Below are 17677 nucleotides of genomic sequence, written 5' to 3' on the forward strand. Positions count from 1 at the left end.
CTTTAAGATAATGGCCTATGTCAAGTGTGTGACTTAAGTGGATTTATTATGCCTAAGTCAAAATAAAATGTGACTTAGGCAATTCTTTGAACATGCCTTTGTGACTTAAGCAAGATATGGTAACACTTTATTTTGAAGGTGTCTACATAAGAGTGACATGAGCGTGTCATAAACATGACATGGGATGTGTCATGAACATTAATGACACTTTGAAGTAACATTAATGCTCATTATACTTGTCATGTCATCTTTCTGACAGGCTTGTGTGTCTCTTATGTAGACACCTTCAAAATAAAGTGTTACCATATCTTGCTTAAAGGCATGTTAAAAAAAATGCCTAAGTCATTTATTTCTCTTAAGTTACATAATTTACACACAGTGTTATTACTATACCAATAGCCACCCTTTGTTACATCCTATTTGAGTGAAATGATAAATAAATGTCATATGTTACACATTTGGTGAAGTTTTTTTGTGTTTCCTGCAAAACTTGAAAAAATGAGTTGGGCGATTACTTTAACAGGGGGACGAAATGAGGCCTCAGTTTGTTGAATTATATTAGCTCAAGAAAACTCAAACAATCTTTTTCGGTGAGTTATATTTGTGAACATACCACACTAGCATGGAGCAGCTGGACCTCCAGCCTCCAAACTCCTGATGCTTCAAGGAGCACCTGTCGTCCCGGCATCCTTTGCGTGTCCAATATGGAAGAACTGGCGGTGGAGGTCCGTGGCTCCAACGGGGCTTATTACAAGGTAAATATTGGCTTATTAACTCAGTATCAAACACGATAGCCAGGTTACACGATACAATAATTAAGCTGAAGTCTCACGGACCACGGCAACAGTTTCAGACCTGCTCTGAAGCCACGATCTGCTTGCCATTAGCTTGACTAGCAAAGCTAGCCAACATTAGCTTGCTAAGCTAGCATCGCTCGCTGTTTTTCGCCAACTGTCACTTTTTTAGCTGCCTTTGTTTATACTTAGAGTGGACCAAACAAGATGTTATCCTTGACTGTTGGAGCCAATACATGTTATAATTATTATTGGTTGCATTTTAGTTGCAGCTTCCCCGAGCTAAAAGTGAGCTAACTTGCTAGTTTCCTAACTGTTGACGTCAAAAGATGTGGCTCAAGTAAATATGTTTAGACGCTGTGCTGTAAAATATGTGCTGACGATTGTAACTGTATATCATTTAATCGGTTTTAGAGCTGTTTAACTGTTTAAGCTGTTGATGGTGTGTTTTACTAAAATATGTTATGTTTACGAGGTACCGTGGCTTGTTATGACAGTGATTTTGTGCTCTCGTTGAACTGCATCTTCTCAGCGGCTTGTCTATTATTTGATACTTCATCACGCCGGAGCTATTTTTTGTTTGTGCATGTGTGAGCCAGCTGTTCCTTGTCAATCCTGACCAGCTGGCATGCCAGGAGAGGGGTCACTGATACCGTAGACTTAAAATCTATTTCTAGACCTGCTGTCTGCAACAGTCCCGTCTCCCTCTCTTCTTATTCTCTGTGTTTCCTCTCTCGTCTCCTCTGCTACACGGACTCCTTTCCTTTCTTTCATTTTCCTTTCTGGCCTCACCTCAATTCCTCACATGACTCCTACACTATTATTTGATACTATCCCCAGTGCCTTTCTCTGTGTGTACCCAGCCCTGGTTTCATGACTCATTTTGTCCACTTTCCTTGCTTGTCAGTTGTCCAAGCTGAATTGTGAACTTGAGTTTTATAGCTGTGATTAAATGCTTCCATAAAAATGTAATGTCATTGAAACTCCACATTCAAACGTTATAAGCAGATGACTTTTGTACATTTTTAGGCTGCTAAATACATTGATAATAACATTTTTTGTTGTGTGTTTATGGCCAGTCAATATGCTTCATTATCACTAGTCTTGAAGTGTTCATACACCCAGTTAATGCAGCTAACATGTTTTTTGGTATTTTTTTAAAATTTTAAAACCTTTTCCCCCAATGAAATAGTGTTGTAGCCCATTACAATATCTCAAACCTCAAAGCCAGTTCGTTCAAAACTCAAAAGATGTTCAGTTTCATATCATACATGACAAAGAATAGTGATAGTAATCCTCACATATCAGATGCTGAACCAGAGAATATTTGGCACATTGTCTTGACAAATGACCAGTAATTGATAACCAAAATAGTAACCAATCGTTTCGACTCTACACTCCACATCTATTGCACTCGAATTGAAAATACTGTTGTCATTATGTGATAAATTGACCTAATGGCTTTTGAATGCTTTATTTAAAAAAACAAAAACATCCTCCTTGTGGTCTCTAGTCCAGATGCTAATGTTATTTATTATTTATATTTATAGGATATTATTTATAGTTGTTATTTTTTCCTATTTTAAAACTGCTGCTGAGAGTCAAACTGACAACCCAAAGTAATGAGGTAATGGGGTTGATTAGTTAGTTATTAGTTGAAAAACACACACTGGAAAACAAATTGGATTGTAGGGCAATTATAGTGACCAATGTGCAGTTTTCATTGTAGTAGTTAAACTTGTAATTTAGGTACTTGTGCCTGTAATTCATGCCTTTTTAATATATATTTTATAATCACAAAGGGAAGAACTAACTTGAAAAACCAAAGTAAACTTAAGTGCAACTTAAATAGGTGCCACCTTATTTCAGTCAGCTGTTTTGTTCTTATGTGTTTGCCCATGTCCGTGTCTTTTTGTCTGCCCTGCAGGGCGTTGTCAAAGATATCCACGATGACTCTCTCTCCATTGCCTTTGAGAACAAGTGAGTCTCTTTCTCTTGTATTCCAGCTATGTTCATAACGCATGTCAAGTTCAAACATTTTAAGACAAATGTAGGACTATGCTTTAATTAACAAGGTAAAATAAATCTTTTCAGTTGGCAGCCAGAGCGCCAGGTGCCCTTCTGTGATGTCAGGCTGCCACCGCCCGCGGACGCCAAGAAGGAGATTGGAGAGGGCGAGGAGGTGGAGGTTAGGAGGACACACAAAAGTATTGTTTTCATACCTCATTTCCTTTTATATCCCTTTATGTTTAACTTTGTCTCTGTCTTGATCTCCTGTCAGATCCTCTCCAGAGCCAATGACCAGGAGCCCTGTGGTTGGTGGCTGGCTAAAGTCCGCATGATGAAGGGAGCTGTGAGTATTGTTCTTTATGAAGACGTATACATTCAATATTTACATCCAATTGATTGCTAAAGTGTTAAAATGTACTGATATTCTATTTAGTATTATCAGTATTATCAGTCAGTAGCATAGCATTGGGTAACAATTGTTATTGTTATAAAAATGCTAAAATGAATTAATCTTGGTGTCTTATTTTACACACTGAGTCTGTCTGTCTTTTCAGTTCTATGTGATAGAGTATGCAGCGTGTGACGCCACCTACAATGAGATTGTGACCTTTGAGCGTCTGCGTCCAGTCAACGCGAACAAGCCCATCACCAAGAACTCCTTTCACAAGTGCACTGTCCCTGTTCCTCAGGATCTACAAGAAGCGTACGTACAGCAGCTTTTTTCACTAACAACTCTAGGGAGGGAAAACTCTTAAATTTACATCTTCTATATGATTAATGATCAATCAATCAATCAATCAAGCAATCAAACTTTATTTATGTAGCGCTTTTCATACATATAAATGCAACTCAAAGTGCTTTCCAAAAGCCATCAGCCCGTCCAAACGTATAAAACACCCACAAACAGTATGACAGAGGTAAACAGGACAGGAAGACAGGGTATGAAGAGAGAGAAATACAGCACATGTGAGGAGAGGAAAGGAGGGGAAAAAAATAACCTCAGCAACATAGGCAAAATACACTTCACAACATGAACAGACTTATGACATGCCACAGGGGAGGGGGGGGGCCAGCATAACCAGGCAGCCATCCAGACCTGCAGCCATTTACGGCGCTGTTCACAGACTCGCCTGTCTTGCTGGGGGTACGAAGCATCGAAGGCGTGGGTTGGGGGGATGGGTGGGGGGGGGATGTATGTAGGGGTGGGCGATATGGCCCTAAAAGATTATCACGATATTTCAGAGTATTATCGCGATAACGATATTCTTGACGATATCAAAAATACTGAAAAATATATAGAAAATTATTTTGTAGTCCATATAAATAAATAAAAATTGTACAACAAAATAAAAATCAATCATAAATCTAAATGTAGTGTAAATTGCAAATCTCAACAGTTGCCAAATACAAAAAAATTACTTACTTGAGTATTAGCGAATAATAATAAAAAATAACCTTCTAGGGGGTCTGGGGGCCCCCTGGTAGAAAATTGTGTACATTTTATAGTACAATGTGATCAATCTCGTCCACTTTGAGAGCTAAATGTGAGCAAACACCTCACAAATACATCATTGCCTATTTTAATTAATTATTGTAAAGGAGAATAACGGTTCTTCTGTGTTTTATTTAAGGCATCTTATTTTGACAGTCTTCTTGTAATTTCTGTGGTGGATTCTGTGCTCTTATTTTGAAAGCTGCATTTGTGAAGCGACAGGAACTAATAGTAGCTTTTTGTGATTAAAACAACTTTAATTGTTAGCTAATGTTAGCTCGCGGCTAACGAAGGGCACAATGCAATAGTGTGTTTGGACCGTTTGGACCTCTGACAAGACATGTTGACAGTATTTAGATCGGCTCACGCAGACGCACAGAGAGAGAGAGGGGACGGGACTGATACATTACAGACAGGTAGGTGCTTGTTTTGAAGCGCAGTGGGAGGGCAGCTCGGTATATTCAGTGCGTGTGTGTGAATGCGTGCGCATGTCTTGGAGGAGGACAGAGAGGTGGGTCGGGGTTTAGACTGACTGACGGGTGACAGACACTCTGCTGAGCAGAGACACAACGCAAAATAACTTTATGTTATGAATAGTGTAGATATACTTTCAGTAGCTTGAAATGTGACGTTAGAGCAGCACAAGAGACTGGCGGGCCGCCAAGGTCTAGGTAATTAATAGGAAATCCTTACGCCACTTTGTCAAGAAGTAGGGCATGTTGCCAATATCGTGATATGCATTTTTTTTACCCATAAAAAAAATATACCGGTATTATCGTGAACGATACGATATGGCACACCCCTAGATGTATGCATATCTGTATATGTGGAAGTTCTGAGGCCCAAAGATAAAATAAAATAAGGGGCGACTTCTAAGGCCCAATAGTAAGTAAAATGTTTAGGCTGGGCCCCAGTAATGAACTAAAATAAAATATTTAGGCCCAACGATAAAATAAAATAGAATAACATAACAACATTTATACAGCAGTAGGGCTGTGCATCTTCACTGGTCTCACGATTCGATTTGATTGCGATTATCTAGTCCATGATTCGATTCAATACCCCGATGTATCACAATGCGTTACATCTTCGATTTTTTTATATTGCAACACATGGTTACTTTTTCTTTAATAAATTATTTTGATCTGATAATTGTGGGTTTACTTTTTTATTATTTAGTTCTTAAGTGCTTTACAAAACGTATAGCTGATTTTTGGAGTTAAGTTGTAACTTCCTACTGCTCTAAGGACATTCCTCATAACCAAAATTTCTGTAAACCAAAATAAATGGTATAGGCCTAGCCTACTACCCACATTATCTGTCTGATTATCGATTATGGACTGTCACTACATCGATGCAGAATCACATCTGGATTTCGATGCATTGATTATACAATTATTTTCAACTCCCCTATATAGCAGATTGCTAATTGTCGGTGTAACAAATGGTCTGTACTTTCTCTTAAGAGTTTTCCAATCCCCTATTAGCTGTATGTCAGATGTAGGGGTAAACCATTTATTTACATTAGGGAGTGGGGAATTTATAGTCATGTATTTTTCTCATATTACAGGTGCCAGAATGAGAACGCCCATAAGGACTTTAAGAAAGCTGTGGGAGCCTGTCGCATCACCTACTGCCCTGAGACCAGCCAACTAATGATTGTGGTAACTGGCTTGCTGTCATCCCTTGTTTACAATTGGATATTTAGTATTTAGTATTATTTAGTTTCTGCTACATGATTTGTCGCAACTTTTTCCTGCTCGTGTTTGTACAGTGTACAGGTGCATCTCAGTAAATTAGACTATCATGGAAAAGTCCATTTCCAATAGTTCAAGTCAAATAGCCCCAACTAACATACTTTTCAGAGGCCAACATTTCCATATTAATCATACTTCTTAAAATTGGTCTTTTGTAATATTCAACATTTTTGAGACACTGAATTTTAGGACTTCATTAAATCATTAATTTTTAATTGATTTATTTAATTAAATAATCATTACAATTAGAAGAAATTAAATAAATTAAGACATTAAATGTTTCATTCTGTGTCATGGATCTATATAATGTGTTTTTTCCACTTTTTGAATTGAATTACTGACATAAATAAACTTTCTATGTAATTCTAATTTATTGAAATGCACCTGTACAAGCCACCTATTCCTTTCTTTCTAGTCGTCATCAAAAAGGGAGCAGCTCAACATGTGTTAATTATTTATTTTATTTTCATCTTTGCGTCTGTGTGTAGTCCACCAATGAGACGACAGTGAAACGTGTGTCCTTGCTGAGCGATATGCACCTGCGCAGCATCAGAACCAAGCTGCTGTTGATGTCACGCAACCATGAGGCCACAAAACACCTGGAGGTCAGTTAATAACATCAGAGTTAACGCTATGAACACCAACACGTCAATATAAACGATCGCACCTTTAAGAAAATCACACAATCAGGGCTAGAAGTAGGGAAAACACAATTATAATGCCATTAATCATAAAGAAAAAATGTGGGCTCCGAATGCTATACATATTAAACTATTCTAAATGTTATTGAACTAACTGTTGTCCTCCCCTCTCAACTTTATGTAAACAGCCTGCAGATCAGTTACAGTTTTGCTGAATATTTGTCAAGTGACTATCTGGCTAGCACAAATGGTTTACCTTAAAATAGATGAAATATTTTGTTTTCAGCTCAGATTTGGTTACTTTTTGTGATGGAAGTGTGGAACTGATACTTAGTTATCCAATGATAATTTATATTTTTACAGTTTCTGGCTATGATAAGTGCTGTAATATTGGTGTACAAAATAGAAATAAAATAAACATATCTTTTCACACCTAACGGCAGGTTTCCAGGTTCAGAGGAATAATATCCAGGTTCAGAAATAAAATTTCCGACACTTTTAATAATTATTTAAATTTTTTGACAACTTAATTTCTGTCAGCCTTGGCTATAAAAATTAAGTTCAAGGATTGTGAATAAAAAAACAAAACCTAAAGATGAACTGATAACAAGTTTGCTCCTGTGTTTGGTTTGTGCAGAGCTCCAGGCAGCTGGTGTCGTCCTTCCAGGAAGAGTTTACGGTGAGAACAGATCTGATGGGCCTGGCCATCGGCAGCCATGGCAGCAACATCCAGCAAGCACGGAAAGTTCCAGGTGTCACTGCCATTGACCTTGATGAAGAGACTGGCACTTTCAGGATTTATGGAGAGGTAGGGCGAGTTTTGGTGGAGGCGACCTTTAAAAAAAAAATTATTCTAGTAATTGTTCTAGTTTTTGTTTGTAAAATGAAAAAGCAGAAGAAGCAAGCAAACAAGATTGAAATCACTACAGTATTACTGTATGTTATCTGCATGCTAAATAAAGACACCTTAGGTGAGGTGTCTTTGTTTTCAAAGTTAAAATGTTCAGTTTAAATATCGTCCTAAACCATACATTTGAGCAGTTAATAAAATCGATTTATCATCTAGCTTTAGTGTTGACATATTTGACCTCGTGTATATACTGAAACAAGTATGTGGGAGAGTGTGTACATTTTGCCTTCTTGTCATTTTCACTTTTGTTGTGTTGATATTTTCAATGGATTTGACCAATATCTTGTTATGATTAAGTGGTTGTATTTGGCATGTACAGATGCTTACTTATGACTGTGTGCATGTGTGTTAGTTCAACGTATAACATAAACCTGTTTTGCCTTTCAGACAGCAGAGGCAGTGAAGAAGGCCAGGAACTTCCTGGAGTTTTTGGAGGACTCTGTCCAGGTGCCCAGGGCCCTTGTTGGTGTGTAGACACACATTTACTCTCCCCAAATTTGTGTTAGCCAGGGGCATCCACAAGGCAGCTGAAAATGAGATGTTCCATACATTGACCACTATAGTCGTGCCACTTTACAGTCAATTGTGTGTGACACCTTGCAAGTCAGTCATGAAATAATAATCACATTCATTATTTACTCCACTCTGAAGTGAAATCAGTTTAATTTATTTAAATTTATCTGACTTGCAAATGTGTTTCTTCATTACTAGTTAGGCCTCTCATCTTTTCCCCGTTCTGTGTCCCCAGGCAAAGTGATCGGTAAGAACGGAAAGGTCATCCAGGAGATTGTGGACAAGTCCGGTGTGGTGAGGGTCAGGATAGAAGGAGACAATGACAACAAGCAGCCCCGACAGGAAGTAAGCCTGCTACTGCCACGTTTTTACTGCTACTGATAAAGCTGCTTGTAGAGAACTGATAAATGTCACCAGTTTTTATCTATGCAAATGATTTCCACACCTTCTCTCTGTGTGATTAATGCAGTCCCATACTAACATGTGTGTTGTGTTTTTTGTGTTTTGTTGACACAGGGAATGGTCCCCTTCACCTTTGTCGGTACAAAGGAGAGTATTGGCAATGTTCAGGTCTTGCTGGAGTACCACATCTCTTATCTCAATGTAAGGATACCTCTGTGTGTTTGTGTAAATGTGTGTGTGTGTTCGCTTGCTTAACAGGGGATAAAGGGCTTGTTTTTGGATGCTTGTTTGTGTATGTGTTTGCCAATTCTGGGCTTTCGCTCAATGCCACAGATTCAATTAATGTGTTTTATCAGTTGGCAGAATAAAGTGGACACATGTTGGAATAATTTCCACTAGGGCTGCACGATACAGGAAAAAAAATGACTTTCTAATCTTTTTTCTGCAATATATCTAGTGTGATATGGAAAAAAAGCCTGCAGGTATTTTCACATTTTACAGTTAAATGGATCAATCTGGTGCAGAATTAAGATCTATGGATACATTTTGTTCTCTAGTAAACATGTTTTAGTCATTTCGCTCTTCTATTGAGCATGTGTATATTGCGATGTCGATGCTGAAGCGATATATATCGTGCAGCCCTAATTTCCATATAAAGCCTAACTGGCATTTACTTGGCCATCAGCATGTGTAGAGCGCTTCATAAGCTTTGTCTGTACAGCAACTCTTAGATCTTCTGCTCTGCATGTCTGTTAAACCAATCAGTAAATATAGATTATTTATGAATGAATAATAAACACTCAAGTCTCACAAGTTTAATAATACTTTATTAAAACTATACATTTGCATGCAGTATATACAAGGATGATCAATATTCCCGAAACAGTTGTATTTTATGGTATAAAGCCGGCCTCCACTAACATAATGCAGATTTTACAAATTTTCTGAATCAATACTACATTGCTGCAGCATGTTGCAGCATCAGCAAAACAACAAACCCTTTTTCCATTTTGAGGCTAACAGCTCAGTTAATCAGACACAGTTAGATGAAGATCTGAGGGGAAAAACCCCACACAAACAAAGCTGAAGTGAGTTTAAAGAAAACAACAACTGCACACTAACTTGGAGTTTTAAATATCAACCAGCTGGACATATAGTTACCACCTCTAGTAAACTATTTCCTGCCAGCATTACCTGATTACTATTTTTATATATGCAGTCTACAGTGTTGATTGTGAATGCCACTTTGCTGTGCTGCAGTGTGAATTTCACTGTATGTGTGTTTTGCACTTTGTATGTATGCACGTATGTGTGTCCTGTTTTGTGCCGTGTTGGTGGTTTGTTTGTTTGTTTTGCACGGTGTGTGTGTAGGAGATGATGGAGCTTCATGCGGAGAGCCAGCAGCTTGAGGAAGAGCTGAGGCAGATTGTGGATTATACACAGGGATGCAGCCTAGCAAGACTCAGAATAAGCAACAGAAGGCAGCACACTGATTGTGATGTAGATGTGTGTATGGTGATTATGCATTGAGATGTAGCGGTGACCCTTCATAAATAGAAATGCATTGCTCAGAGATTTGCTTAATTTTCTGAAACAAAAGAAATACAATCATTAATGTTATCTGCTTCTTGCTTTTCCTTTTGTCAATTTTCTATTCCTCTTCCATTCTCATCATTTCCCCTACTTCTTTTCCCCCCTCTAGGAAGTTGAGCAGCTTCGTCTTGAGAGGATGCAGATTGATGAACAGTTGCGTCAGATCACCCAGGGTCACCGCCCAGGAGAAAGAGGAGAGAGAGGAGAGAGAGGAGAGAGAGGAGAGAGAGGGGAAAGAGGGGAAAGAGGGGGGTATAACACTGATAGCAGTGCCAATGCCTCCTCGTCCTCTGTACATGGCAGTCGCTCCTACAACGGTCGAGGGCGTGGCCGCAGAGGACACGGCTACAGCACTGGATATGGTAGGCACCTTTAAAATCAAATTAAAAGTAATCATCTTATTTGCTGCAAGATACTGTGGTGTTAAAAATGATCTGTGAATGTGCCATTTGTGCAAGAAATCAGAAACAAAACAGTGATGTAGGGATGGGAACAATTAATCGATGATCTATTAATGGTTGTTAGGCATTTGGTTGATCACGTGAAGTTGTTAATCAATCTGTGTATTTTTTAAATTTTATCTATGACTGCGTATCAGTACTCACTGAACTGAAACATGGCTGAGCGGACGTGAATAAGCCAATGTGCTGAGAATTAAGTTGGGTAAAGCTACAGTTTGAAAACTGAAAGTTGCAATAACAATTATAAAACACAGAGAAATACAAGAGTATTAATTTGAGCTTCCTGTATCAAAACCTTGCTAGCATGAGTTTAATTTGAACAAAAAACACACTGAAATATGGAAGATTACTGTGAAAACTAACCTCATGCCTCGTCGAGGTCTAAAACATTGAACTCCTTGACGTTATCTTTACAGTTTACTCTCACTTGAGTTATTTTTACAATAGACAGGATCAACTCTCTTTTCGTCCTTTCAAAATAAAAGCATCCTTTATCAGAACAGACTTTTGCATAGTATTGTATATATATTTTTATTTTGCCCATGTATGCATGGTTTTATACATACTGGAGTATGTATTTCTTTTCCTTTCCACCAAACGACCCCACAGTCTCAGCCCGCATCTCCGCTTGTCTTGTGGACATCTCCACATGGATGGCAGAACACCACCTTCAGCTTAACCTTTCAAAGACGGAGTTCCTTGTCATCCCACCCCGTCCCACTTTATATCAGCCTATCAATCTTTAGCTTGGATCCATGCAACTTGTACCCACAAGCTCTGCATGAAACTTGGGTGTCATGATTGATGACCAACCAAGGTTCATGTATCCTCAATTGCCCGATCTTGTTGATTCCCCCTTTACAACATCAGGAAAATCAGACCCTACCTGACCGAGCAATCGCCACAACTCCTGGTTCAGGCCCTTGTGTTATCCCGTTTAGACTACTGCAACTTGCTACTGGTGGGTCTTCCTGCTGCACCACCAAGCCTCTGCAGATGATCCAGAACGCGGCTGTGTGTCTGGTCTTCAACCAGCCCAGGAGAGCACATGTCACTCTGCTCCTCATCTCTCTGCACTGGCACCCGGTCGCAGAGCGCATCAAATTCAAAATAGCAATTAATTGATTAATTGATCGCTAACTTTATAGATAATCGAGTTGGCAGGTTACTTCTAAAACACCCATCCCTACAGTGAAGGGAGTCAAATGTCTGTACAAGAAGAGGGATCCAATGGTGCTCCTAATCTGTCCTAATCTCTCTGTTGTGTTTTCTTGACTCCTCCAGGCACAAACTCAGAACAGTCAAACGCCTCTGAGACAGATTCAGAGCGCAGGGATGAGCTCAGTGACTGGTCCCTTGCGGCAGAGGAGCAGGACAGGTGAGTTTTACTTTTAAACCAAACCCAGAGATGTGCAAAATGTGTTTTCATTGGAAGCTGTGTTATCACAACAAAAATGCACATGCACATTTTTATTTGATCTATTGGCCGGCTGTGCAGGGAGAGGGAGAGAGGCTCACGACCACAAAGAGATGGTCGCAGGAGGCCTGGACCCGGCAGAGGCCGAGGAGGGCCCGGAGGTCGTGGGAGAGGAGGAAGAGGAGGATACAACAACAGCTCTGGTAAAATTCACTGCCACGAGAATGTAAAGAGAAGGGGCACAAAAATACCTTTCTCCTTTAAAAGTCATGTGGTAGTTTACTCTCTATATAACCTATTTTCTCTGAATCTGACTCTGCAGCAGTGCCCCGGGACTATGAGGATAACAATGCATATGGTGCTGCGGAGACAAACACCGAGACAGACCAGACAGCTGATACAGATGCTAGCGAGTCCAACCTGCCTGCGAACCGCCGCAGAAGATCTCGACGGCGCAGAACAGATGAGGACACCACAGTGATTGATGGCATGAGCGAGTCAGACAACGCTTCAATGAGTGAAAATGGAATAGGTAGGGAAGTCAAATTAACTAGAAAGACTTCTTCATGCACACAAAGAGTCAGAGTGCATCAGAGACATTAGTCACTAAAATACAGAAGCTCATTTCCGTTATTGTGATTACATTAAAAAGATCCTCTAAGTCATTAAAGTGAAGAACTTTACTAATGTCTTACTATCTTAAAAAAATGAAAAACTATCAAAGTACTATTTTGAGAAAGTTTCTCATTATTTTGCAATACTAAGTTGTGACTAGGTCCAGTGCTAATATTTTAAATTATTTTGCAATATTTAAACATTTGATTTGATTTATTTGCATACAATCATTCAAATTACAAACAATAAACACAACAAATAAATCTTTCACGTGGAAGGAAAAAAAAGTGTGTGCTGGAGAAGTCAGAAACCCGGGGTGGGCTTATAGAGAAAAGGTTACTCACCAGGTTACTATAACTCAAAAAATACAAGCAAAATAATTACAAGCTGAAATTCAAACATTATTTTCTTTTAATCATAAGTTTCTCATTGTAATGACTAACAGGTTTTTTTTTCTTGTCACAAATGGGCTCCCATACAAAACAGTGATTGTTTTTGCAGAGTATCTTAGTAAGAAAGTCTCTTATACATTTCTACTAGTTGTGTTTTTAGCCGTCGGAGCTGTGCAGAATGTGCAGCAGTGCATCATTTTCCATTTCAAGTGTTAAAGGAGCCTGTGCAGTTCAAAGACAGGTCTCTGGTTTAAAGGCAATTTAAGCCCCAAATCCCTCTCTTTGTGACGACCTAACACCCTTAGATGACTCAGAAGCTAAACCTCAGCGACGCAACCGCAGTCGACGTCGCCGCGTCCGCCTGCCTGAGGAGAGGCAGCCAGGTAACCATGGCAACTGCCAGTATCCCCTCCCCTGAAAAGTGCTCCTAATGCCTTGGCAAAAAAGGTTGTGCACCAGGCCTGTTTTTTGTGTGTGACACCAAAAACATACTAAACCACAAAGTTGTTGAAATCATTCAGACAGTAACTGAGTGTTGCTTGCTTTTTCACTAACAGCTAGGCTACAGTTTGTCTGTTTGTTTTCATGTTGTCAGGCTCTCAATTACACCAAAGTCAGCCCTAGATTATGTGGTGTGTCATAGCAAGCCTGACCTCTAACTTACTTTCTGTGGTGTTGTTTGGGATATCAAGTACGTGTTGCCTCCAGACAAAGTATTCTCATAGAAGACATTTGGAGAGTCCAAAGGTGCTGAAAAGCTCCTTTCAGACTGTCAGACAGGATCTATTGTAATGGTTATTTTTAAAGCTGTCAAACATGCAGTTGATCAACAATAGGGCACATGTGAAAAGTTATTTTCTCCACATTCCCACATGTGCAATTTCAGTTAGTGTCCATGTTTACTACTAAACCACAGGGTGAAGTGTGAAATCAATATTGTGAACAAGCTCTGAATGTGATATACTCAGTTTCACAGAACTGAGAGCACTTTTTGACTGATTTTAAAATGGATGGTTTGGATTTTTTGAAAAGGAGTTGTATGAGGTACTTAACAATAAGTGTTGTATTACCTGGAGTAGAGTAGATGGTGTTCCACACACCTCAGTTTGGAGAAACAGGCAGGATATACAGGGCTGTAACTTCAGATACTGGAACCATGTAGGCATTTTGGGGTAAAAGTGTTTTCTTGGTTGTTCCAAGTATTTTTTATGCTGAATCCATTTCTGCCGGATGGAAGCTGTAAAAGTTACGGTTTAGTCATAATTGATTAATTAGCATTATGATTTATTAATCGCCCAATATTAGAAATCGCTATAATTTTCCAATTTGTGAATATATTATATATGGTTGTTTGCTATCATTGTAAAGGGGGCATCCATGGCTTTCATCTAAGCCCAACGTTGTATCTTTCTGACAAACACAGTCACATCACATGACCTCTTTAAACCATAAATTGCACACAATTTTCCCACAATTTTCACCTAAACTATAAGTTTATTTGATCCCTAGGATCAAGGGACATCAGGGACCCAAAAACCAACAACTGCAATACTTAATAGACTCTGTCAATTAAGGAAAAGTATAATATACCTGTACTATTTCTCTGTGAGAGGTTATTGTGAGCCTTAAATTAGAAGTCACCGGCTCAGTAGAAATGGATTCAGCACAAAAATACTTTAGGAACAACCAAGAAAACACTTTTACCCCAAAATGCCTACCACCTCATTTTCTGAAGGGTTTTTCCCAAATTCGGTCCTGTCTAGGAGTACCAGGATGGAAGCTAAGCAATCTACTACCGTGGGTGGATGGATTTTAGCCACTTAAATAAAAGCTGTACATAAATGTGTTTGCTATATTTAGAATATTTTCACCGCTTTAACTTGTTGTCAAACAGTCCTATCCAAGGGAAAAACTGAAGCCATTATTCAAGCTCTCCTTTTACAAAACAAGAATTTGACCTTGCAGAACACAGGAGTTTCTGGTCTACTGCTGCCTCAATCAGTTAACTAGTTTGTATATATATATAAGTACCTCTTTCAATCCTACCACTAAAAATCAGAGCTATCCCTTCAAAGAAAACATACAAAGCCATCAACATCAGCATTCTTCTCTCTGTTGTCTCATCTGCACAGTGACGGTGGCTGACTACATATCCCGAGCTGAGTCTCAGAGCAGACAGACGACGAACACCAAGGACACCAAGAAAAACAAAGATGTGGTAAGTACCTTAATGTCACGTGTGAATAAATTGTAAGCAGAATCACGGATATACTCGCTTAACCTGGATTTTTTTTCTACCTTTTAATGTACAGTCAGGGAAAAAAAAGTATTAGACCGTTGTTTTCTTCAGTTTCTTGTTCATTTTAATGCCTGATACAACTAAAGGTACATTTGTTTGGACAAATATAATAGCTCATAAGAGTTTAACTTAAGAGCTGATTTTCCAGCTGCTTTCCATGGTTTTCTTGATAACCAAAATCATTATCAAGAAAACCATGGAAAATGGCTAGATTTTGTTTGTACCAGGCATTAAAATGAACAAGAAACTGAAGAAAACAACAGTGGTCTAATCTTTTTTTCCATGACTGTATATGCTACTTTATGAAATGTTTTTCTTCTGTCTACTTCATGGTGAATTTCTTATATTTAAAGTACATTATTTGTCCGTCACACATTTCTGTTCAGGGTCAGGTGGATGCCATTGCCGAGGACAGCCCGCCGTCTGCCCCGGCAACCACCAACGGTTCTAACAACGATGCTGCCGACAGCGAGAGCAGCAACACCACCGGAGCTCCCGCTAAAGTCTCCTACCAGGGAGACTCTAACCCGCAACCTGTTGTTAACGGCCTCTCCTAGTCAGACCTGAGCAAAGGAAATGGTTTCAAATATTTGAAATTCTTTGGCTGCGCTTGATTTAATCTCCCTGTCTCTGGAGCAGCCTTAAAAGTGAAACATTTAAACACAATAAGCACTGTTGTTTTTTTACTTTACAAGTATTTGAAACCTGTTTCACTGCACAGGTTTTAGAGGTCTGAATTTTAACCTCCCCTTTACACGTGTTCTGTCCAACTATCCATTTTACTACAGTTATTTTTTTTTTTTACAATAGTTCTTCCAGTTTGAGCTTGCCAAAGATAGTCCAACATACACACAGACTTACAGACATCTACTTAACTGTACTGGTCAGCCCACTCTTCTTTGAGAGCTCAGGGGGAGGTCGGACTGAATGCAGTATTTATAAAATGCGGACAGGGATTCCACTCAAACCCAAACTATGGTATGAATGCAGCAGTTAAAAAGAATATCATAGCAGGATTTTAGAACAGACACATGTCTGCCTTTTACCAGGTGGACTCAGAAAGATGCTTCCACAATCTTTTTCAGGATGTTTTGTGCATCTGAAGTAGTTTGTAAATTAAATATTCTGCATGAGCACTACCACAGTGCAGATAGGTTTGTTGGAAACTCAAGTATGTCTGACATACATACATGTGATCATCTGTTGTGCCTTGAGAGTAGATTCAACATGTTGTTGCCTGGCTCTGCACACCATCTGAAATCTTTTCACTAATTTCTGTGTTTACTCCGTCAACCTCACCTGCTACAGTTGAAGCAGATCCCCCTTATGGCACTGTAGGCAGGTAGAGAGAAACGCTGAAAGGCCACTGAAAGGATTTCAGAGGCTTTTTTTCAAATCAGGTGTGTCTATTCTTAATGTTTGTGGGGAAAATGAGTCCAGTTATCCTTTATATCTATATCTGTTGAGGAGTTTGACATTAGCTGCTTTCTGTTTTTCAATATGCAACCACGTTGGTCGTACAAGAAATGTTATTACAGCGTGTCTGGAAAAGAAACAAATGATAGAGTTGTTTCCTTTGCACTGAAACATAACCTTTTTCTGTTAAAAAGTTGATTGTAGTTGAGTCTGGAAACTGGCCTGTTGCTGTTAAGTGCTGGACAGAGATGTAGCCATCAGTGCTGGGTTTCCTGGAAACATGTTTTCACTAAACATCGGGCGTTTTTATTAAATATTACAGGAAGGATGAGTGCTGTTTTCTCACAGAACTCCAATCAAGTCAAGAGAAACTCAAAGTGTGCTTGTTTGCAGAATCCTTGAGATGAATATCTTTTAAATATCCAATTTTGCAAAAGTCCTGTTTGGACTTCCCTGGTGTTAAGATGTTTCTAGAAAACCAAGCCGAGGTGAAATTGTCATTTTCATGGTTCTTCCACAGGCTGGCTGGAAACTGGTGACGACTGTTCCACTAAGGAAGGAGATTTATTTGGTTTATTTATTTACAAATGTACAGTATTTAAAAAAAAAAGAGAAAAAAAGCAAAAACAAGAGAAGCTCTTCTTTTTCTTGACACTAAAATATGCGTTACCCGGGTTTTCTTTTGAGACAAATGACAATTTGGACTACTGACAGTTGTGACATCCCAAGTGTTTTTGTTGGGTCAACTACAGTACGTTTTGTTTTTTTAAAGGATCATTCTGGTTGGTTGATGTGCAATATGTTTTGTATGCAGGTAGTTCTTAAATAAACTCGATCTTCCATGTAGATCTAAAACTTAACTGTGTCTGGTTTTCTTATAAAAGTAATATTAGATGTACAGATACAATACAAAATGGTGCTTTTTTGCTGTCTGATGTTAAAAAAAACATTACAGGAAGGCCTTG

The 17677-nt window shown here is 38.9% G+C and overlaps 1 protein-coding gene across 7 annotated transcripts; it reads left to right on the forward strand.

The window, feature by feature from the left end:
• The first annotated feature begins 650 nt into the window (after window positions 1–650).
• Window positions 651–17572, forward strand: fxr1 (FMR1 autosomal homolog 1). Of its 7 annotated transcripts, none has more exons than XM_059340885.1 (18): window positions 651–755; window positions 2722–2774; window positions 2889–2982; window positions 3076–3147; window positions 3359–3507; window positions 5867–5960; window positions 6542–6658; window positions 7332–7502; window positions 7992–8070; window positions 8353–8462; window positions 8625–8720; window positions 9891–10034; window positions 10222–10474; window positions 11858–11951; window positions 12072–12193; window positions 12313–12522; window positions 15130–15215; window positions 15683–17572. In XM_059340885.1, exons 1-18 carry the CDS (start codon window positions 705–707, stop codon window positions 15851–15853), a joined length of 2166 nt encoding a protein of 721 aa, XP_059196868.1. In that variant the 5' UTR covers window positions 651–704; the 3' UTR covers window positions 15854–17572. The 7 variants fall into 7 exon arrangements, with proteins under 7 accessions (XP_059196868.1, XP_059196867.1, XP_059196865.1 ...); XM_059340884.1 differs by having other exon boundaries at window positions 655–755; window positions 9891–10025; XM_059340882.1 differs by having other exon boundaries at window positions 655–755; window positions 8628–8720.
• The last annotated feature ends 105 nt before the right edge of the window (window positions 17573–17677 follow it).

Source organism: Centropristis striata, chromosome 9 (assembly GCF_030273125.1).
Source record: "Centropristis striata isolate RG_2023a ecotype Rhode Island chromosome 9, C.striata_1.0, whole genome shotgun sequence".
In the NCBI taxonomy this organism is placed as follows: domain Eukaryota; kingdom Metazoa; phylum Chordata; class Actinopteri; order Perciformes; family Serranidae; genus Centropristis; species Centropristis striata.